Source organism: Tachysurus fulvidraco, chromosome 14 (genome assembly GCF_022655615.1).
Source record: "Tachysurus fulvidraco isolate hzauxx_2018 chromosome 14, HZAU_PFXX_2.0, whole genome shotgun sequence".
NCBI lineage: Eukaryota > Metazoa > Chordata > Actinopteri > Siluriformes > Bagridae > Tachysurus > Tachysurus fulvidraco.
Window position 1 is genome coordinate 10,691,492 of NC_062531.1, and position 23,599 is coordinate 10,715,090.

At 36.9% G+C, this 23,599-nt stretch overlaps 2 protein-coding genes across 4 annotated transcripts; one reads left to right on the forward strand and one right to left on the reverse strand.

Annotated features, from left to right (window-relative positions):
• Positions 1 to 732: 732 nt before the first annotated feature.
• Positions 733 to 11,188, reverse strand: depdc1a (DEP domain containing 1a). Of its 2 annotated transcripts, XM_027166622.2 has the most exons (12): positions 10,925 to 11,188; positions 10,278 to 10,543; positions 7,787 to 7,919; positions 7,589 to 7,707; positions 7,356 to 7,486; positions 7,208 to 7,255; positions 6,817 to 6,948; positions 4,759 to 5,607; positions 4,018 to 4,190; positions 3,685 to 3,858; positions 1,948 to 2,112; positions 733 to 1,836 (listed from the first exon to the last, which is right to left on the reverse strand). In XM_027166622.2, the coding sequence occupies exons 1-12, from the start codon at positions 10,970 to 10,972 to the stop codon at positions 1,693 to 1,695; spliced, it is 2,382 nt and encodes a 793-aa protein (XP_027022423.2). In that variant the 5' UTR covers positions 10,973 to 11,188; the 3' UTR covers positions 733 to 1,692. The 2 variants fall into 2 exon arrangements, with proteins under 2 accessions (XP_027022423.2, XP_027022424.2); XM_027166623.2 differs by lacking the exon at positions 4,759 to 5,607.
• A 2,350-nt stretch (positions 11,189 to 13,538) lies between these two features.
• LOC113655713 lies at positions 13,539 to 23,143 on the forward strand. 2 transcript variants are annotated; one of them, XM_027166419.2, is made up of 13 exons: positions 13,539 to 13,636; positions 13,805 to 14,021; positions 14,417 to 14,556; positions 14,937 to 15,025; positions 15,117 to 15,229; positions 15,471 to 15,539; positions 16,167 to 16,195; positions 21,222 to 21,317; positions 21,443 to 21,511; positions 21,770 to 21,861; positions 22,027 to 22,085; positions 22,274 to 22,449; positions 22,693 to 23,143. In XM_027166419.2, exons 2-13 carry the CDS (start codon positions 13,805 to 13,807, stop codon positions 22,783 to 22,785), a joined length of 1,242 nt encoding a protein of 413 aa, XP_027022220.1. In that variant the 5' UTR covers positions 13,539 to 13,636; the 3' UTR covers positions 22,786 to 23,143. The 2 variants fall into 2 exon arrangements, with proteins under 2 accessions (XP_027022220.1, XP_047655733.1); XM_047799777.1 differs by lacking the exon at positions 15,471 to 15,539.
• The last annotated feature ends 456 nt before the right edge of the window (positions 23,144 to 23,599 follow it).

Genomic DNA, 23,599 nt, shown 5'->3' on the forward strand with positions numbered 1-23,599 from the left:
GTGCATTATGCAGCCTTTCAGTATTTACAAAACAGCTATTAAAATCCACTCCCTTGTTTGTGGAATCAGGAAAGACCACAGATCCATGTGATTGTTCTTTCAATTGTGTGGTTGGCTGGAAAAATCTAAAGAAAAATAGTGTAAAATTAGTGTGTGGGAACCACTGATAATGTCTACACAGAATAAGATGACTTCACTTGCAATAGCTGAAATAGTTCTAGGTAAAATTTGCACGAGACCCTTGCTACGACTGACATTTAGCTATGTTGGAATTATACCTGATGGAAACAGCTTTTACAAGAACATTCTCAGATCCAGATCATATATATGAATGGTGTCAAAGGATTTGTAAACATCACATGCTTTGGACACACACAATTACACACACACACACACATGACGACGTGCTCTTACACCAATGTTGTGATATACGAAGAAATAATTTCTTTATATGCTATAAAGTATATGTGACAAATTAAGACTTCTATTATAAAATTCACAAAATTCTATGAAGTATGTGTTAATTGTGAAATTTGAAATAGACTGTTTCTCTGTTCTCTCTCTAAAATCTCGGTGACATTGGTTGCTATATGCTTTGGATAGATGTAACAGCTTTTTTCCACACCATACAAAATGGGTAAATAAGATATCAAATATTCTGTGCATGAATATCATTTAAATCATTGTTTCCTAAGTAACCCCATGTTGGTTGATGCTAAAGCAGAAAGCACAAACATTTTTTTATTTTCTTTTATTGCATAGCATAAATTCCTAGGGTGTCAGGCTAAAATCTCCAAATGGGTACATAAACAGTTCTGATGTCATTAAGTAGACAAGTATGTGTATAGTGCAAAAATCGTTTCTATTGCATTGTGGGTTGAAACAAAATGTTCACTTAAAATGCATCCTATCATAAAGCTTAGACCTGGTATAAACTGATTGAATAACTTATATGGAAAAACCCACTAGAGCATGAGTGTGAATTTTGTCTTCACACAACTATACTGGAATTGCAATGTCAGTTGAGCATGAATTTATATAGAACAATCAGACAAACTAAAACGGTTACATGAAAAAATGGGAAACGCTGAAAATGTATAAATTAAAAAAGACCAACAAATAACGTTATAAAAACAAGACACCTTCATTTGGTTTCTAAGCGACGATGCTTAAATGAATAGCTGTTAATCCTTTTGTAAACATTTCAAATACATTTCTACTCACCTATGGTTCCAATTAGAAATAAATAGTTTCCCAAAGGCTCCAGAGTTAATATTATGAAGAAAATGCTTAAAACTGACAATAAAACCAAGCCCGAATTGTCCTTTGTTTTTCAAATCTGGAAAATGAAACTCCCAAAAGTTTGAAGCTCCCAAAAATGAAAGGCAAACATGTACATAGAATAAATAACAAATATATAAAGCAAGAAAAACATCATAAAAACAACTGTCTTCCCTTAAAAGGCATGACATAACACTTCAATCCCAGGAAAATGTATAACTTCCAGTCATGTGGACCGTTTGCTTTCCCTGCTCTTACTAGGGGAACAAATACAAACACAGAAATAGCTGAAATTTGTTTGACCCCTAACAGTGAGAGCTTCCGTGTAACTCCAAAGAATGACATAATCCCATAATTCTAAAGCATTCATGACAAAAATCACATAACGCTCAGGTACACACAACACCACGCTCAGTTGCGAAGGCTAAATGCTTTAGCTTTCCTCATGCCAATCAACATTGGTGGTTTGATCTTTGGTTTATCTGCAAAAAGCTGTGCCTCGCTCTCTGTGTTGGGAAAACGGCGAGAGTAGATGTCAGGATATTCCTTCTGAAACTGAGAAGACAATTTTTAGGACTCTGATGCATGTCTATAAATACAACCAACCATTCTGATATTTCCATTGTCAGCAAAGTTTAATGGGAAATGCATTTGTTGTGTCATTACCAGTCTAAGTTTCTTCTTCTTCTCCTTGACCGACATGCCTTTGTCCTTGATGATGCTCTCCAGCAGCTCTGCAACAGCTGCTTGAGACAACGACAGCTTCTGTTCCTCAAACTCCTGAGTGCTGATCTGTTTGCAGAATGAGTAGGATGGAAGAGGGTGTCTCTTCTACAAGGAGAAAGAAATTGGACAGAATCAAATCCTACTGAAGAGGCATCACTATCATTTTTTTCAGTACAAGATAAAGCCTTCCGACTGAACAGTGAAGATGGTTCGTGTGTTTTATGTTTGCTTCTTGCACAGCAATATGATTATATTACTGTACAATGGATTTATTTACAGAAAACTATATCATTTTATCATTAATATATCAAGTCTTTCTTACATGTGAAGCCATTTTAATAGACAGCTTAAATACTGCAGGCTTACACGTTCTCTTTCTCTGACACCCAGTAAACACACACAGTGTGGATGATGTACTGTAAACCACAGAGGTTCAATAAAAAATAAAGTAGCATTTAATCAGTGGTTTTAGTGAATTTAAAAACTAGTTTGATACAAAAGCTTCTCATAGTGATATACACAATTAAACATTTCAAGAATACTTTCAGTAAGAAATTGTTTCATAAATAATTCATGAAGAAGTTCATAAATAATGACACGTCCCCCCCCCCCCAGTAATTTTGTCTCAATACAAAATGGTACAAAATCAGTTCTATTTGCTATTCCTACATTGAAATAAGGAGTTCTCCTTCCTTCCTTTCATCACCATGCAACTCAGTAAATTCTGTTGTGCTTCATGCACCTCTTAGAGAACGTCCCCACATTCCCACACTCTTTACCCAGTTTATTGTGACTGACTCAGAGTCCATTTTAACTCTATGCATTCGTTGTGCATGTTGTACTTTCTTCATTTTAGAGGAACAAAACATAGATGAGAAATGTAGAACCAAGTTCAATTCTGTTTACCCTTTCTTTGCATTAATGCTTGGACTCTACAACCTGCATCTCTAAATACTAGGTGTTTTTCCTAAAACTCCTCTCTATTACTCTATGGGTTACACGATAAAGGATTTCTTAATTTCATACAAATAAACATTATAGGCCTGCAAACCAATAGATGATTAAGAAACCTGACATCGGTCTCTTTTACAATCCATACAATATACAGTAATCCCTCGCCACTTCGTGGTTCAAGTTTCGCAGCCTCAGTGCAAAGCTGATTTTTCAAAAATATTCATCGAAAAATAAAAATAAAAACGGTTTCCCAGGATGCCAGACAAAGAGAGAAACTCTCTCAGAGGCTTTGTACATACCCACGGGCACTCAGACAAGGCACATGATTGCTTCCCCGAGCGAGATCTGAGCTGATCGGCTGCGCATCATCGCATCCTCTCCCAGCTTCTTCCCTTGTTCTATCTCGTCACTCTCGTTCACGCTGTCAACTGTGTCTCGCGTATTGTGTTCGAAATTAACTTTTCGTTAAGCCCTTACAATGCCTCCTAAGCACCGTGCCCCTGCGAAAGCTTCCTCTAGTGAGCCCAAGAGGAAGAGGAAGACGATGACCATCAGTGAAAAGGTCAAACTTAGGGCCAATCCTACTTCGCAGATTTTCACCTATCGCGAGGGGTTCCGGTCCCCATTAACCGCAATAAACGAGGAATCACTGTATAACTATTTCATTCTAATTGAGTCTGAACATATTTCTGAAGCGATTAAAAAAAGGATGAGATTCGTCACCTGGGATGTGAAGTAGGCGATATGTTGTTCAACAGCATTACGCAGGTACATGGGTACCTGGAGTACCTCTTGATGATGGTCTATTAAAAACGACAGCAGCTTGGTGGCCAAGAGCTCATCCAGATCTACTTCCTCCTCACAGCTCAACACACAGCGAGAGAAAGTTTGCACCATCTGCATGCACACACAGAAAACATGGGCATACTGTAATTAAACACAAATATAATATGTTCATGAAAGGTAGAAAGAATGTAGCATTTATTTCATTTGGTATAAATATGATTAGTTAAATTACTGTAACTATGTCTGTGACAGGACACAGATGTTCCTTACCAGTGTGCGTGTACCGATGGTTTCATGCAACCGAGGCATGTCCACATTCTGGCTCATGCGTGAGATCATGCGCAGGAGCAGCTGCAGTTTGCGGCGAGAAACCGGAGGAAGAAGAAGAGTGCAGAGCTGTAGTGCCTCGATGGCGAGACGCTCCAGCGCAGGCTGCAACAAGCCTGTTAACCACCCCAGTCGAAAGATTTACAGTAAAGTACAACACATACGGGCAAACGCAAAAAAAGAAATTGATAATAGCAATCTCAGTTTAGTCACAGATTCACTCCATGCATGTCATTCATACAAAGAGCTAAAAAAATTTAAATTAAACCCTATATTTCAGCTTCAGACACACACATCTTTGGGTTTGCGTGATCTCTCTCCACAAACACACAGCTTTACAAAAGATTTCATGGGTCCTTTTGTATACGGTAAATGGAATCTTGAACATGAAAATTAAAAGCATTTTAAAAACAGAGGATAAAAATATGTGTCCATACATCATAAAGCTATGATGTATTAAAAAAATTAAATCAGATCATTTACAAAAACTTTTCTCCCCAATACTCAACCCAATACCCGATTTGAAACCAGTTTTGAAAAATAACATGCAAAAGTGAGGGAAATAAAATAAAAAAAGTTAGATGCATGCATGTTAAAAGCGAGGTTATACACACAGCAATCACAAGCCACACCAACACAAGCAGAACATTCACAGTGCTGTGAACAGACACATGCAGGTCTTACTTTGTTCAGAACTCAGGCGACGTGCAACAGAAGACATTGACGGACGAGACGGCACAACAGGCTTGCACAGGTCCAGAGAGCTTTGACAACGTCTGCTATTGCTTGTCCCTGTGCGGACATCCAAGCAACTTCCATGCAAACGAACCAACCCATGCGCTCTAAGACTAACAGTAGAGGAGGACAAGTCCGGTCTCATGGTAATTTCTGCTACAGGAGCATTGATGCTAAAGCAACTTGCTGACATTTCTCTGTGCTCCAGTATATCAAGACAGTTTCCGATGCTTCTGGGCCGAGGCCTAGCAGTTCTCTGACTGGTGGGTTGACATTCTGAGGACAGAGGAGAGCTTGAGCTTTGAGAAGTCTCTATACTTGGAATAGTCTCACTTGAGGAGGTGTTACAGGATATAGAGGAAGAACCATCAGGCTTTGTCTCCACATTTGCTTGAGAACTTCCTTCAGGGGAGGATCCGTCATTGCTGTTAGTCCTCAGGGATGCTAGACTATCAGCAGACCTGAAGAACTCCCATTTTGGGCCCGAATCTACAGATTCATCAAGGATTCTTTCCAAAGAGCAACTCCTGCGTGGAAACCTGTTAGGTGGACGTCCAATGGGGCGCATCCTTGAGCCTGCAAACTGGGTCTTAATTTTAGTTTCAAACACCTCTTTCATAGGAGAGTCAGTCTCCTCAAAAGATTCCTTTCTTATCAAACTCAGCAAGAGGCATTCGGTGGATCTAAAAGCATTGGCAGTGTTCAGATGAGGGGCTTTAGCCGGCTGCGGACAGCTCAGCTCCTCCAGGTTTTTACGTTTTCCACGAGTATTGGGAGCGGTGACATAACCGCACAAAACTAGCAAAGGATCAGACAAGACAATATCAACAACAAACAAGCAGGCGAGGATTGTGGGAGAAAAAAATGGGAAGAGTCATGGTACACAGGAGGGTTAGTCTTTAAAAAGTACACAATAACAAAAGCACCATCGCAAGAGTAAACTGTTAATGCTGAACAACTTCAACTTTCTGTCTTTTAGTGAAAAGAGAAGTTGCTAATTAGCCATTATTTCATCCCTCTCATTATAATTCTGTTTGTTATATTACCATTATTATTTTTTACATAATGTTATCTATTTAATGTCATTGTCAAAAACTAGTGGTTGTCACTTAAGACTTTCTCAGGACTCTAAATGCTAATTTCTAAATGGAAATTTTCACCCTGAAACACTACAATGTTCGTGCTGTGTTTTGCAACGTTGGTGCTAAATTCTTTACACGTGGAATTTCTGCTCTTCATCTGAGAAAGTAAATAAGAAGTTAAATGCAATTTTTAAATAAATCTCCTAAAAACAAACAAGAATGAGATTCTCTTCTCCCTCGCCAAACATCAGCAATGTTAATCAAAGGAATATCAAGCACAGGATAATGTTATTTGGTTTTATTGTTATTAAAAATAAAAGCCAATACTTAATTTGATAAAATAAATGTTGGATGCCATTGGTAATAACATCTTACTAAATATTTAGATTCAGGGTGAATTTTTCCATGAGAGTATAAACTGGAGAAAATTAGATTTCAATGTGATCCATTTCAAATAATAGAAATGGTGTCAAGACTGAATGTAAAAAGGTCTTCCAATATCATTAAAATAATTATATTAACAAAATGAGTATCATCTATTTTTACATGTGGGCGCTAATCAGCAGCACATGGCTATATTATTATTATCGTTATTATTATTAAATTAATCCTATAATAAGAAAAAATGTCTAATGTGCAAGACAATGCTGGCAATAAAATGGAAAAAAGAGGAAGGGGTCTGGGATTTATCTGCTTAATTCTGCTAACTAAAAAGCTTCCAGATTGCTGATTTAGAGGAATGAAATTCTGATATATTATTTTCTTGAGTATAAAGCACCATTCTGGTAGTTTTCCCTTATTCTGCAAAAGACACAACAGACCCAACAGAACCATTTATAACTGAATCCAACATTGCAACCTATTTTTCCGATGGTACAGAAAAACAACTATTTAAAAAAAGATCCCAAGTACGTTTCATACATACCCAGAACATTAACAAACAATTCATAGTACTGAAAGGTCAGCATTGGCTGAGGAAGACAGTGGAAATAGTCAGACACTGATTTGAAGACGTCCCTTTCAAAGCCTGGATAAGATGGCTGGTCAAACTTTGGCCCTTTTAAAAATGCAAAGAAGATACAAAAATGCACAAATATAGAATTAGAAAACATCCAGCATATCTCCCATAGCTGAACATTATTCAGTGAGTTGTTGACACGTCATGCTTTCAACAATATTTGTCTCTAGACAAATATTGTACAAGTCAGATGAGACTACAGAATAAAGAGGCATCACCACATAAGTATAGGTAAATGTATTTCGCTGATTATTCTTGATGTGTGCACATAAGAGATAACAATTGCCATGATACTTACAGTTTGCAAGACACTTCATGGCTGACAAAACCCAGTGAGGCAGATCATCTGTAAATAAAACCATTGTGAAATATAGATAAGCATGAATCACATTACAAACTTGATCGCAATAAGCAATGGTATTTAAATATAGAACAGATTTTCTTACCCGTTTTATCCTCCAAGGTAACAACGCCATGCTTGTTTACTTTGGTCATGTTATACATGATGAAGTGAGAACTGACATCTGCTGGATTTAAAACATCTTCCAGAGATGGTAAACCCAATAACTTCTGCAAACTTAAAAGGTAAAAAAAAAGTTTTATTATTAATTTTTCTATTTCTTACACAATCGTTCACAGACAAAATCACATTTTAATTGAGTAAAAAACTAAAGCTTACTGTGTTAATGTTACGTTCTTCCAAATATCTTGAATTTCTTCCGCTGTGATTTCTCTACAGTGTGCAGCCTCTTCTGAAGAGCTGTTGGAAGTATCTTCTACAGCTGGAGCTATATTTTCCTTCAAAAAGCAACAAGATTTTGATTGTTGTGAAAACTATTTACATGGAAAGTCAACAAAACAGTCATTAAACACTCACTTGGATTTCTTTATCGAATTTCTTGGAACCCCTGAATTTGAAGAAGCCCTCTCTGTCCTTCAAAGACAAACTCCTTTTCCTTGTGCCTTGAGAAGTGGCAGGGATCGGCTTGAGTGGTGATGATGGTGGAAACCTGCAAAACATTTCAATGCATTAATCTGTTTATTAACCTTCAGAGACTTTTTTCTTCGGGATTATAGCAGATCTAGAGCCTGTCCCACAAACACTGGCTATGAGGTAGAAATTAGAGTCTAGGGATAGTTTATTTTACCTGAAAGATAGAAGAAACCTGATAGTCTAAGAATCTAAAAATCAAGAGAACATGCACAGAAACATGCAGTGGAGTCATGGGGTGGCAACACTACCGACTGCACAACCATGCTTCCCATTAGTGCTGCACGATTAATCATATCGCAATCGCGAGATCAAGCCTGTGCGATTATATGACGCAAAATGCTGCGATTTTATGAAATAAATAATTAATAAATAAATGCATATGTGGACATGACAACCCATTCTCTCTGAAAGTTGTTTGCCTATTTCATACAATACACCGCTATCCGCTAATTATAAAAAAAATGTCATGTCGTGACTTTTTCCGGTGTGTAGCGCGGAACGGGTGATGGATGCCGAGCAGACGGACACTGAACTGGTGGCCAGAAAAAATGCTACCTCTGTTATATGTAGTGTTAATTTCGTCAGACGAGACGAGACGAAATATGTTCAACAACCTTTTTTTCATGACTAAGTAGAGACGATGACAAGACTGCACCACTGTCCAAAAACGCTAAGACTAAATAACCCTGGATTATTGTTGACGAAAAAAGACGAGACTAAAATGTTTTGTATAACATAAAAACTAAGATCAAATCTCTCTTCATTTTCGTCTACAATTGTCTCTGTTTTTTCATCAACTGTTACGCCTTTAAAATATTCAGAACGCGTTCGCGGCTTCGCGCTGTTGCTCAAGTTACAGGTCTCATACGCCTGTGGCTGCAACACGAAACTGCTGAACAACTGTATTGCTTCCGCTAAAGAAAATAGTGCGCTCTGTCTTTACGGGTAGAATCCTGTGTGTCCATTCCAACGCTCTGTTTTTCATGGCATCGGTGTGTTATAGTTAGCAGCGGTCTGTTATCAAGAAATAAAATAGTGTGTGCGTAGAAAAAATTCGTCCACACGCCGCTCAAAAATAAATAAATAAATAAATAAATAAAAATAAATCCTGAGCGCACATCCACCGTCTAGGCGGCTTTTTGTGTTAAATGACATTTCCTGTCGCTGCGCAGGCGCTTTTATTGTACATGACAGCTTATGTCCCGATGACCGGTCTTTACATTACGATTAAAAGCAGTATCAATAAAGTAAAAAATGTGATGTGCAGTCAAGTTCGAGTGTATGCACTGTTTAAACGAGTGTTCTCAACTGCTCACTGATACTTTTGTGATTCGCGGAGTTTTGACAACCTTGATATTGTTTCTTATTCAAAAGTGGTGACAGAAAAAACTCTTTACCCCCAACCTGAAACCTCTTCATAATCAAAAGTAATAATTTGGCTTAAAAGCAAATATATATGTAAGGGAATCAAGTTTAATAATTACATGTAATATTGCTCCAAATATCATATATAATGGTGTGTGCAATACCATGTATAACTTGCATTAAGTTGGTAATTTACACGCACGCACGCACGCGCACACACACACACACACACACACACACACACACATATATATATATATAAATATTAAAATATACACTGTACACCTACAGTTTTGATCTTGGGCTTTTCAATAATCAGCATGTGTTATTTTGTATTTTAATTTGAAAACATTTTGCATTTGTTTGTTGTTGTTGCTAGTTTGAGTTTAGAAATACAAATTTCAGCATTATCTGTAATCTGTGTGTGCATTTTCCTTGAGAACCAAGCAAGTTAACTCATAATACCATTTGTTTATTATATCGCAATCTTGACCTCAATAATCGCAATATGACATTTTCCCTAAATCGTGCAGCCCTACTTCCCATGCTAAGCAGAAAACCTTTACAGTGAGAACATAATGGCAGCAGGGACCCCCTAAGCACTGAGGTTCTGTATGTGTTGAGTTTTGCATGTTTTCCCTGTTTCATGTACTTTGTCTGAGCGAGTCTAAACCTTCCCATGTGTGACTGAGGTGTGAGTGTGTGTACACTGTGTAGTGATGGACTGGTGTCTCATCCAGGGTGCATTTGTGCATCATACGCTCCTGACACATTGCGAATCTGACCAGGATAAAGAGGTTAGTGAAGATGAATGATATCAAATCCCAGAACTACCAAGCTGCCACTGATGGGCCATGGAGCTAGGTCCTTAACCCTTAACTGCTCAATTGTATAAATGAGATCAATGTAAATCACTTTGGATAATGGTGTCTGCCAAATGATGTAATGCAAGTTACAGTTTCTGAATGGAAACTGTGTACAACACAGCATATGTATTAATCTGGATTACCTGTAGAGCTGACTGTTGTCCTCAAAGTCCTCCACACCACATCGTCCTTTTACATCCTCAATGACACGATTTTTTAAGAACTTCTTTAAAAGCTGTACAGTCTGTTGCCTGGTGACATCGGGACCAAAGTTGCAGTTGTTCCTGAGGAGGTCGTGTAACCAGTCTACAGCTGCGGTGGCGGTGAAGCAGTTCGTATAAGCCTTCAAGTGTTGACGATGCTTCTTCACAGGCATCCCAGCACGGAAAAGCTTAGTCACTTCATTCCACTATTAAAAAAAAAAAAGAAGTAGTTGTTTAGATTTACAAAGACTAAATGATGATGAGGACCTGGCTTGATGGTTTCCATGTAGTGACCCTTTACAGCACAACACATTTACATTTTAGCTCATTTTTATGCAACTGAGCAATTCAGGGTTCAGGGCCTTGCTCAGGGGCAGCTTGGTGGACCTGGGATTCGAATCCATGACCTTCTGATTGGTATTCCAGCACCATAAGCACTAAGCTACCACATCTCCCATACCCCCAACAAAACCCATTACCACGTGCATAGCCCAAGGTTTTATTTAAAAGGACGTTATTTCAGTCTAACTTCTTAAAAACAGCAAGCATGCAACATAACCGAATCAGCGTGTTTAGTTTCCTCTTACCAGTTTAGTGGCTCGATAAGGACCTGGTGTGATGATGTGAGAATCCATTGAGCCACGAAGACAAAAAAGATCTTCAGGGACACATCGAGTAAAAGTCTAAGTTTGTTTTACGCACAATAAAGCATAGCAACTACAAACTAAAAGACCAAACCCACAGCTTGTTACTTAAACCATAAAGACACACAGTAACCGCACAACACGGCTGTTATTTTTCACACCGAACCAAATGTTTGAAAAGATTCCTCTGCTCACAAGTGCGCGCTGATTGGAGCGTTTGTTTGCACACGTCACCAAATTTCTCTCACGTAGTGTTTGAACTCAAATCTGCCACCTGCTGGACGTATCGTGACTTACATTAGAGTAATAATTAAACTGAGAAACTTTTCCTGCATGTATTTATTAACGTTGTTAGACATTTTACAGTCAGCTATTTGCGCAATAGCCACAATACACCACCAAGGTTAAGTTTTAATTGGTGCTTTTGCTTTATTTACTGTTTCCAAGGCTGCAAAACGACCCATGAACCTTGGGAATGCCGCCTACATTTAGATTGGATGGTATAATTGTGTAGAAAATCCTGTAGACATGTAATATATATTAGAGTACAGTGCCAGGTCTCTTCTGTAACACAAGGCACAAATCCAGGCCATAAATCATCAATTATTTTATTTCTCTATTATTAGGTTACAGGGCTGTCAAGTGTCACACAGTGAGGCAGATCATCTGTAAAGAGAGTGACAGTCACTCATTCAGTCTTTTCTCACACCCTATTGCCACACATCGTATTTCTCACGCAGAAAAACTTTTTGACTATTTATCATATATTTAGTAAGCCTCAGTGCCCAAAATGTATCTGTCGGCATTGTTTGTGTACGAGTCCGGTTGGCTGGGGTTTTGTTTTTTTGTATTTTTTTTTTTTATAACACTCCCAGCCTTATGTTGCCAGCTTGATTCTTAGTGCTTGCTTTCTGTACTGTATGTGTGTGGGCCTTTTCTTGTATGGGATCTATGTTTGCCATGTTTTCTTGATGTGGTTATGAGTGAAGGTTTATTTGTTATTATAGATTTGTTAGTTTTATTCAAATTTGTGGGGTTTTTTGCTTTTCATTGTGAATTATCAGGGAGATGCCGCTTACGCTTTAAGGGCCTGCCACATGCTAGGAAACTAGCAAATATATTTAGTGTGAGTTGGCTGTTTCTTGGAGAGCTGGGACCAATCTTTGAGTTATTTACATAAATCATTTTATGTCCTATTTTTGTAATAAATGTTTGTACCTTGAGTGACTTGAAGTGTTTCTCTTTCGAACTAATTTAGAAGGAGTGGCCCAGTGATTCATTGGTAAGATTTAACGCAACAACTAATGAAAAAAAAACATTCATTAGCGAGGATATTTTCGATGGTCGGTTTGAACAAAACCTCAAAACGAAACAATCATGACCCTAAAAATGGCTGGGCTTGAGCCGAACTGTTTTAAATGGGAGCAACATGTGGGGCAAGTCGTGGCCTAATGGTTAGAGAGTCTGATTCGTAACCCAAAGGTTGTGGGTTCGAGTCTCGGGCCAGCCACGACTGAGGTTCCCTTGAGCAAGGCACCAAACCCCCCAACTGCTCCCCGGGCGCCGCAGCATAAATGGCTGCCCACTGCTCCGGGTGTGTGTTCACGGTGTGTGTGTGTTCACTGCTGTGTGTGTGCACTTTGGATGGGTTAAATGCAGAGAACAAATTCTGAGTATGGGTCACCATACTTAGCCGTATGTCACGTCATTACAAATGATAAAGGAGTCCAAAAAGGCAACAAACACAATAAACAACACCAGTCACAATCTCGCTCTCTCTCTCTCTCTCACGCACTCACACACACACACGTGTGGATATGTCACGCTTGCCCGTCTTCAAAACTTGAGAGCCCTGATGATGATGATAAGAAGGATACAGGCACCAAACATGTACTGATTCACTCTGTAGAAAATGTAGTGGAACTACATCAAATCCACTGTTTTCAAAATGACATCAAATCAAATCCATAAACTTCAATTTATATATATATATATATGTGTGTGTGTGTGTGTGTGTGTGTGTGTGTGTGTGTGTGTGTGTGTGTGTGTGTGTGTGTGTGTGTGTGTGTGTGTGTGTGTGTGTGTGTTTTACCAAAAAATTAATTCCAGAGATTTCATCACTACATATTTATTTCATGTATATTATAAAATTATTAGTATTATGTACTATCGTATTTTGGTTATTTATTGGAGCCATACAGCTATTTTCCAAGTTGATATAATTTATAGGCTGACTTGTTTTTGAATTATGTGTAACATTTTAGGGACAATATCTAGGGACTTTTTATAAAACATTTCCCTCTTGTTGCTTTCAGTGTAATGTCTCTCTTTATTGGATCTCAAACTTTTTTTTTGTAGTCACTGACACCTTTAACAGGTTAACTTAAGACTACAATAAACCTAGTATCCATTGCAATAAAACCATTTCCAAGGAAATTCCTCTTCTGTACGTGTTTACACAGTCTCCATGTTAATGATAACAATACATGGACATTAAACTGCAGAAATTTATGATCTCCGCCCAGAATTGGATAAAGGAGGAGTCACCCTGGTTAAAGAATAATAAAGCATGGGGTGTATCAAGCAAACTTACAGATAAACATCCAGAAATAGAAAAGAAGACTCCTACCATACAATAAGAGATTCTGATTTAAGGTAGTGTGCTTTTATATAAACTAAGGTGCCGGGTGTTGCTTTTTTTATAAAGTTAAAAGAAATGCCTTTAATACACAGTTGGAAATTTTAGTATTGTTTTCATTTTAAATGAATGTAAAATTCTAAGTAACCTAAGTAATGTCTTATTAACACTTCTTTGCTTTACAGATGAAGCTCCAAGTTATAATCTTTATTTACTTAGGAGGATCCATGTTACACTTCGTGAAATGTTACAGCAGTGGTAATTTTGATAGTATTCCTGTTATATGTCAGACTATGGCAGTTGATCACGACAACGCTCAGCCTCAGGAAACTGAACCGCCTTTTAAAGTTGATCCAGATAATATCACTATCGGTCCTGAAGATGTGGAAAAACCCATTGATGGTGGGTGTTTTGTATTTACTGCTATTGAATAGTTATTATCATTAAGGCCTTTCCTGGCAATTCAAGTTGTACCATTATATATATATATATATATACTGATTATATTTGTTTAATTAACATGAAACATGTCTGAACTAATATTTTCATGGAAACAGCTCCCTCCCAAAAAGAAAGTGTTTATCACAGTGTCACCACGTTATCGTTTCATCATGATTTGCAACTTCACTAATTAAAAAAATGTTTTAGCATACTACAAATATGGTGTAAAAAGAAAAACACTGAAAATGCTTTTTTTAGCATGACGCTTGGGAACATAAGATTTGTGTGACTTGTGTGAATATAGTTTCTAATCTTACATGTTTTTTATATCAAGTATCTTGTTTTTCTATTTAAAGTAACACTGAAAGCAGATCAAGGTCAATCATTCAAAGGTTTTATGTTGGAAGCACGAAAACCAGGGGACACAACTCCTCAGGGGAGTTTTGTTTTGACGAACCCAGATCTCAGCAGACTTCAAAAATGTAATGGTGCAAACGTAAGTCTCGTCTTTCTCATATTCCCTCTAGCTTAACAAAACAATAACAATGTGATCAAATTTTAAAATTCTTATCCTACAGTAGTGATCCAAACACTTTGCTGGGTTTTGAAGTCCTTCATTTAATAAACTGTATCCAACTAATCTGTTTCAATTTATTATATTTTTTTGTGATTAAAATTTAAGGTTGTGTGTCCATTTCTATAGGTATAACATGATTGTGTATAACTGTGTACAGAAAAAAGAAAATATGCATTTCCGTATTTCATTTGACTGCCATTAAGTGAAATAGAGATAGTTAAAGTGCAATATGGTCTTTCTTATGTGTTTTTTATGTGGCTTATGTTTTTACTTCGTGACTTATGTCTGTCTTTATCCAGGGTAAAGCAGTAACACAAACAGATAACCGAAGAAAGACCGAAATAAAAGTTATATGGAGTGCTTCTGAAAGTGGAATATATTTTTTCAGGTTATTTCTCTGTTTAGTTATAAACATGAATAAATAGACAGTTGAGCAATTTAGAGAAAGGTTGTTTACTGTCATTTATGTGCTTTTTCAGGGCTACATTTGTTAAGGAGTTTAGTATATTCTGGCTCTTTAAAGATGTCCCTTCCACAACCACCGCACCACCAACAACAACTACCACCATAATGATCTCAACATCAACCTCAGGTGTATCAATACAGAACGATTCCACACAATATAGCTGAAATGTTTCTAGCAGCTGTGTTTTGATTTATTATTTTATAAATATCTTTAATAAAAAAGATCATTGATATGCTTATCTATACCTGAAATAAATTTCTAAGAACAATAATTATAGCATTGATACGGATAATAATAATAAAAAAAACATAATAGAATTTATTAAATGATTAGATATTGTGTATCAATATATTCTGGCTCTTTAAAGATGTCTCTTTCACAACCCTGACACCAACAACAACAACTAACTCCATAATGATCTCAACAACAACCTCAGGTGTGTTAATACAGAACAATCCCACAACACCTTCCTCTGCAGTCGTATTTATACCTAATTACTGGATAACATTATTCTTAGTCACTTGCTAGACCCATAACTTTTATAATAAAAAGTTGCTCAGTAGGAAAGTCACAATATAGCTGAACACTTTTCAAGCAGCTGTGTTTTGATATGTTCTTTTACAAAAATTTTTAATGAGAAATCATTGATTGGCTTATCTATATAGATAAGGATAAGGATAATTGTTTGCCATAGAATTTTTGAAATGGTAAGATATTGTGTTATTAAAAATTCTATTTAAAATTTAGTACACAATATTTAAACATTTTAATAATGAACTATTTTAATGCAAAATGTTTCACAAATATTTGTGTATCCATGGCATTCCTTATTAAAATGAAAATTCAATTAATTAAGTAAATAAAAAAATATTTTGTTAGTTTTCAAAATCTTTTTCACTTTTTCCCAGAAATCAATAAAATATGTACTTTGGCCACAGGTACACAAATGTTTTGAACTGTACAGTGAACTTAATACATTTTTAGAATTGTGTTATTGTGCATTACTTGTTATTGTGCATCCAAAAGGTTCAATAATGCCATCTCTAATGTCATGCTTATATAGACAGTAAACCTGCTCCAAAAGAAGGTTTGGTATGTGTGCTAATATTTGATTTATTTGCATTACACAAATTTTCTCTTAGTATTTTTACACATGTTTAATTACAAATTAATTGATTTATTAATTGACATATTAGATGATTAAATTTTCACATTGCCTAGTCTCATATTACTATTGATTTTACATGTTGCTTGTGCATGTCCAGCAATTATAGCATGTGGTAAAATTTCACTTTTATGATGATCATGAATGAACTGATTCTTGCATGTAAATCTCAATGCATATCAATCACACTTAACAATTAAATAATAACATCATCAACAACAAATCATTTTCAATTTCTCTCCCACCTGAAGTCTATGATGAGATTCTTTGATTTGCTGCTGATAAAGAGCAGGTTGTTGTCAGCACACAATGCATCCAGATGCTGTACCTCTTTCCTATAGGCTCATTGTTGTTGGTGTTGAGGTCAATCACTGTGGTGTAGTCAGCAAACTTGATTATGGAATTAGATTCCTTCACAGACCTGCAGTCGTGAGAGAAGAGGGAATGTAGGAATGGGCTTATTACTGTACACAGCCCTATGGTACGTCTGTGTTAAGGATAATAGTAGGAGAGCCGAAGGTTCCTGACCTAACATGCTGTGGTCTGTTGGTCAGAAAGTCCATAATCCAGTGTCATAAGAAGGTGTTGATGCCTAAAAACCCATATTTAGTGTTGTTATTGTCCTGGTGAGTAGACTGAGCTGAGGACACTGCACCCTCTATGCTCCTGTTGCTCCGGTAGGCAAACTGAAGTGGGTCCAATGTGGGTGGGAGGCAGTTCTTTAGATGTGCCAGGACCAGTTGCTCAAAGCACATCATGATGATGTGTGCTACAGGGCGGTAGTCATTGAGGGACATTGGGTTGGAGTGTTTCGGCACTGGGACGTTGGAGGTGGACTTGAAGCACGTTGGCACAGTCGCTAGGGTGAGGGACAGGTTGAAGATGTCCGTAAAAAAAAACCCTGCAAGCTGTTCTGCACATGCTCTAAGCACACATCCAGAAATGCCATCTGGTCTGGCGGACTTGCATCTTGCCCAGGGCAGCATAGACATTGGAGGAGGTGAGTGTGAGGAGCTGGAGGGTTTCAGAGGGTCTGGTTTTAGTTTCTCTGTTGTTACTGTTGAAGCAAGCATAAAACATTTGGCTTGTTCAAGAATGAGATGTCTGTGGTTGATGGGGGGGAAGTAGGCTTATAGTTGCTGATGACCTGGATGCCCTGCCACATGCGCCTGGGGTAGGAGTTGGAGAAGTTTTCCTTTACCTTTACCTTGTAGCATTGCTTAGCCTTTTTGATGCCTCTCCTCGGGTTTGTTCTGGATGTGCTGTAGGCCTATGCATCAGCTGATCTGAAGGCAATGTTACTGGTCTACAGCAGGAGCTGTTGTCAGAACTAAGAGCCTGCCTCCAAGTGGACATATCGCAGGGTGAACCACACTTTTAGACTTTTAGCCGAATATTAACTATTTAAACTAAACTTTACTGATAACATTATAATTGATACAAATAAAACAATGAGAAGACTCTCCAGAGCTGGATGAGAATGAGCAAACTTCTTTATTGCAGCCAATCAGCCAACAATTCCATTGAGCTCAAGGAAAAATTTCTAAGTCAAAAGCAATCAAATGAAAACCCCAAGCGAGCATCCCCCTGCAACCCATAAAGTTCAAACACAAAAAAAAGCAAGCCCTCTCCCCAGAAAATCTCCTCAATATATACCCTGGTGCCTCTAGGTGCCTCCGCTTTAGTTTACACACATTTAGGTAATTTCCCCAATTTTTCCCCACCAGATGTGTGACATTATATCCCAAAGAAAAGATTCAAAGTAATTGAAACATTACTCATTTACATGACCCTTCTAATTTCCAGTTATTTTCCAGAATCAAGATCTGCCCTTTTTACTCATATTTACTGCCCTTTTAATTTCCTGTTATTTTTGACCTCAAAACACATGTCACTCAGTCTTTCATGACAGAGGTCTGGTGGCCTTTTAGTGTCCTCTTTTCAGCTACAATGAGTATGTTTCCTCATTTCCATTCTTGCTACTTTCTACTGCATATAATTTTCTACTGATTATATGTTAACTTCATGAGTTTGGATTATGATTTATTATTGATTATGATAAACATTCTTAACATTCTTACTTATATTGGTTATGTTGTTGTAGCGATTTGGCTCGCGAAGCAAGGTAAATATTTATAAGTCACTATAATGTGTTATAGTGACTTCTAAATATTTTAACCTAAGTTGAAATTAACGGTAATGGAATTAACGTTACGCTTATTTGGTCAGTTCGTCCGGCGAACAGGTGGTGTAACCTTTATTAATTCTATGAAGGCGATATCTTCCCGGCCAAGAAAGATTCGCTTCCCTTTACTTTATACCGTAATTTAAATTAAATTAACTTAATAGAGCATGTAGTTCAGACCAGATGTTGCAGGCTTAATTTGTGAGCGATACTCAGAGACAATCACTTATTTGGCACAAAAATATGGCATTTAATGAATGAGACAAACACAGCATAAACTAACTACACAAACAAACAAAAGAAATAGGGAAAACGAAGATTAAAATAAAATAAAACAAAAGAAATGAAAATTGGGGAAAGGGAGGAAGAGACTGGAAAGAAGAAATTAGAGAAAGGAAGGAAAGGAATGGCAAGCTTAGACTCAAAATTTAATCACACCCCAACTGGGAAATCGTCACAGAAACTTAAATTCACCTTATGATTCAATGAAAGATTCCTACTTAAAATTACGCATCTAAATTGGTTGGTAAAGGAAACGGTTACTTGCATTGGCTTACTGCACAAATGGCCCGGATGCAACAGAGAAATCTCTGAAAAGTCAGTTAGGGTGGGGTCAGACGTTCTTCCAAGTTCTCCTGAAGATCAGAATAGTTGTCGTTCTTGGAAGTGAAGCTTGCCGGAACTTCTTTGAAGGAAAATGGAGTCGTCTTGAAGCTGTTCCGAAAGTCTGACCACGGATTAGTGGTGTTTGTGACAATTTAAAGGTTGTGAACTCCACCCATCTTTGGGGAGATGACCGATACTTCGGTCAAGGTTTTGGAGGGAAAAACTCCCTTTGTTTCAGGTGTCTGTGGGCGTGGTTTAGCTATCAAACTTTTAGATGACTTTAAAGTTTGATCCAGGGTGTATTAAGACGGTATGGCACCTTTCGTGCTCAAATAAAATACACCATTGTTTGAAAAACGAGTAACCGATAATTTTGTGGTCATTTGGATACTAAACATGAAGGGTAATGACGGTATAAAGGCAGGTACATTACATACACAGATCAGTAATCGAAGGGTAACTGATGTTAATACGCTATTGTGTTCTTATAAAGGCAAAGAAACAAAAATGAAACATAAACAAGATGCACTTTCATTAGGGAAGTAAAAAGAAAACGATAGCTTCGTATACATTCTGACATCAGACCTTAAAGGGGCATACGGCATTAGAACAGGTATACATTAACATGCCATGATCAGTAATTAGAGGATAACTGATTTTAAAATACAATGTTGTTTTCTGACACATGAATAAAATACACCCTTGTCAGGAAATTAAGGAGCAAATAATTTTAAGTCAGGCAAGCCTTCCTTAAAAGAAGAAACCATTACAAAAAGGGTTATAAGAATGAGAACCTTAGAGTACCTTATCTTCGGGTTTTATTAGTAAAAGGAATGTCTCATTGTGTTGTGTGTGTGTGTGTGTGTGTGTGTGTGTGTGTTGCGTTCTGTTTGCGGGCCCCTAATAAGCCGCATGGGGTTATCTGGTCTTTGTGGAGGCTCCAGACATTCTGGAGCCAGGTGTGGGTGTGTGACGCTGTGTAGCCCTCAATAAAATCGTAAAACTGAGTGGTCATCGGTTAACTGAACAGTAGATGTTGAAGTTTGGGGTGCCTGGGACATGAAATCTAAAATGACATGTACCAGACGCTACATTGTATTGCTATTTTTTGCTAAGCCCTTGCTGTTATAATGTTGCTTTGTATATACACGGAGTTCTATGTTGACTCCTTAAGCTTGCTAAACTTATGAACTTTGTTATGATCTCAGTCACTTTCCAGACTGGGCTTGCACATGCATATTTTTTAAGCCTTAGTTTCTCTATTTCTACTAAAGGTCAGGTTCCCCTTTTCCCTTAGACCCTCAATCTCAGAGTCAGCAGGTCCGTCCAGCTGGTCGCATGATTCAGCGGTCTCACCCTACTCCCTACATAAGGCCTGTTTCAGCTGAACTTTTGACTTTTCACTTCACATAGAGAGCTCAGACTGACTAGGCCTGATAGCACTGAGTCTGGTTACTTTTACTAAGTTTATGATTACAATAAACTTCTTTTCTTGTTTACTCAGGTGTGGCTATTTATATGTTAGTCATATATTACCTTAAAACTGTTACAACATCTGGCCTATCCCCATATGTCTTACGACATCAATTGTAATATTTTGTAAGGCATAATACTTTACTTTGGGGCATTCTTGAGTCTCGAGATTTTTCACAACACTGTACTTCCTTGTTCCTCCATGGCTTCTGATTAGGCTATGTGGTGATCTGTTTCTGGGTTGTCACAATATCAATGGTGGTGTTGATATAATCCAGCACAGAGGAAGTGTAAGTATCAATGTCCATGTGAAAGCCACAAGTAGCCTGAGAGGCAAACGTATTCCAGTTAGTATGTTGAAACCTGTCCTGAAGAACAATAGTGGAGGTAAACTCCCTTGGGAGATAAAAGGGTCTACATTTAGCTATGATAAATTCAAGTTTAACTGAGCAGCATTTTCCAATAACGACAGAGTTTGTACACCAGGCTTTGTTAATATAAATGCACAGTCCTTCACATCTGGTCTTACTAGATTCCTTTGTTGTACTGTCTGGATGTCCCAATTTAAGAAATGAATGCAGAAAATGATAGTTTTTTTTTTGTGTGTATACAATGTGTTGTCTATTTATATTTGTTTTCTTCGTTAATACTTAACGAAGTTGCTCTTTTTCTCTCTGTCTGTATCTTAGCCTGAATTATATCTATCTCAACATTTGATCAGTTATCTTTCGCTTGCTGTGTGCAGTCCTTTCCTACTGAAAGCCAGTGTATGTGTTTGGATGAAGGTAAAATCTATAATACTCTATAAAATTCATTAAATATTTTTACATTAAACATAGTAAAAATAGATTCCATTACATGTAAAATAATTATTTTGCATACACATATATAAGAATTTTTTTTTTAACAGGTGACATCATTTCTGTCTTTGGTATTTTCACTGTCTGCATTCATCCTCTCTGTGATACACACCAAACAAGTGAGATTGTTGTTTATAGAATGTATTCCAGATTTATGTGTCTTCTAGTGTATTCTTTAAGCCTCACCTGCATTCTTAATGTTCTGTTAATCTCTACATCAACAATAAATAATTACTATTAAAATATATGATAGATGTAATGAGTACAGCAACCAAAAACAAGGAATAATTATGTGTTCATTTTTGTGACGGCATAATAATATTCTTTCCATGTGTGTGTATTTTCCTGTGTGTATACCTGAATCTGTATATGTATAGCTTGTCGGCAAAATTCTGGCAGGAGCTGCAGTGAGTCTGAACTTGGGCCAAACCATTCTAATATTCTTTCTCTGCAGACCAAGCCATAAATTGTGAGTGTTTTCCTAAAATGTTTCAGAGTGACACTGCCAGTTTATGTACACTGGAATTTTAGGTACATCCAAATGTACTTTTTTCTCTGTCTTTACTTATTTTGTATATTTCTCCATTTGTTTTTCTTTATCCAAGAATGAAAGATATTGTGTTATAAATTTCAGAAGGACGATTTTCCTTTGGGTGCTCAGAGTGGTTGCATTCATAAACCTATGTTTTACAAGTAAGAATACTTTTTTGTCTTACAGAAATCCATATGTGGCACAGTTATCTTACATACTGTATATAATTTGGTTCTTAAACAAATATTTATTCACTCCAATCCAGAGATTGTTCCATTTCTTGATCAGTCCCATTTATCTTCTGACCTTCTTGGTGTACATATCTCTGCTTTTCTTGCTTTTTTAATAGTTGCTGCAATATATTTTGGTCTTGTGGAGCTTTACTCCAAAAACTTCTGCATCTTGCCCTCCATATTGATGGGAGTTTATTTAGCATGCCACTTGTTGTCATATCCATTTTTTATATATGGGAAACTAAAACAAAAGAACCAACACCAAACTGCATCAAGTAGGCAGATTTATAAGGTAAGATTAGTTTTTTGTTTCCCCTCCAGAATTTTTAATCATGCTTATGCCACATTAAAAAAAACATGCTCTTTCTTTGGAGAAAGATAAGTCTTTTTGCTTTATAGCAAACATTAATAATTTTGTTAACCCTAACCCTTACCTTATTACACTTAGTATTACTTTTAATATTGAATTTTGAAATGCTGCCATGAAAAAACATGTTTATGGTGTATATTTATTTTGCTTTTGTGTTTGATACAGGTTTCTTGCTGGTGTAGCTGCTTGGTCATTTTTAGTTGGATGAATATAGCATTTACTATAGCACTCGAATTAGCATTATTTTTGTGTGATTAATACCTGAACAGTCCATGATATTTTATTGTTACCCTTTTTTTACTGCTACCCTTTTATTTTGTTTATTTTTTAAATTTCAGATATGTGTTCTGCTGAAAATGCAAAGATCTATACTAATAATACTAACAGTACACTATTAATAGTTATTATTGCTTTTATTGCTTATTCTTTATTAAAAATGCTTTTGTTTAATTTTGACCATAGCAATCCAGTAGGTTTGTTGCACATACAATCAGATTTTGATTGTATGTCCAACAAACCTACAATCTCAGATGTTTAGCAAGAATTATACTAACTCTCTGTACTAACAATGCCAAGTTAACTTTCTTAAAAAGTCAGTAAAATATCTCAAATCACATATCAGTGTATATGTCTTCACTTGTTGTAATGATATATATTGGGTTGTAGTAGCCTAGTGGTTAAGGTGTCAGGACTACTGAGTGAAAGGTCATGAGTTTGAATCGTAGGTCCACCAAGGTGCCACTGCTGGGCCCCTTGAGCAAGGCCCTTAACTCAGAATTGCTCAGTTGTATAAATTGAAAGAAAAAAAAGGTAAGTCACTCTGGCTAAGGGTGTCTGCTAAATGCCGGAAATGTAAATGTAATATCTCTCAACTGAGTTATTCTAGTATAGTAGATGCTTTCTAAAGATTTATTGTTTACTCATAAAAAAAGCCTTTTTTATCCTTGATCTACATATCTGTTTCAATGAAAAAGTGATTTATTCTCACATGACTCTCTATTCCAACAAGCCAATTTCTCAGAGTTTATAAACGTGATAAAAAAAAAGATAAAAAAAAAACACTCAGCAAGCA

Bases quoted from the DNA above. Each gene is read 5' to 3' on its own strand.
- depdc1a (XM_027166622.2), bottom strand. From the start codon at position 10,972: ATGGATTCTCACATCATCACACCAGGTCCTTATCGAGCCACTAAACTG. The intron at 7,708-7,786 runs GTGAGTGTTTAA...TGCTTTTTGAAG, and splicing joins AATTCGATAAAGAAATCCAA to GAAAATATAGCTCCAGCTGT. The intron at 2,113-3,684 runs GTGACGAATCTC...TTCTCCTTGTAG, and splicing joins TCGCCTACTTCACATCCCAG to AAGAGACACCCTCTTCCATC.
- LOC113655713 (XM_027166419.2), top strand. From the start codon at position 13,805: ATGAAGCTCCAAGTTATAATCTTTATTTACTTAGGAGGATCCATGTTA. The intron at 14,557-14,936 runs GTAAGTCTCGTC...GTCTTTATCCAG, and splicing joins AAAAATGTAATGGTGCAAAC to GGTAAAGCAGTAACACAAAC. The intron at 21,318-21,442 runs GTAAAATCTATA...TTTTTTTAACAG, and splicing joins GTGTATGTGTTTGGATGAAG to GTGACATCATTTCTGTCTTT.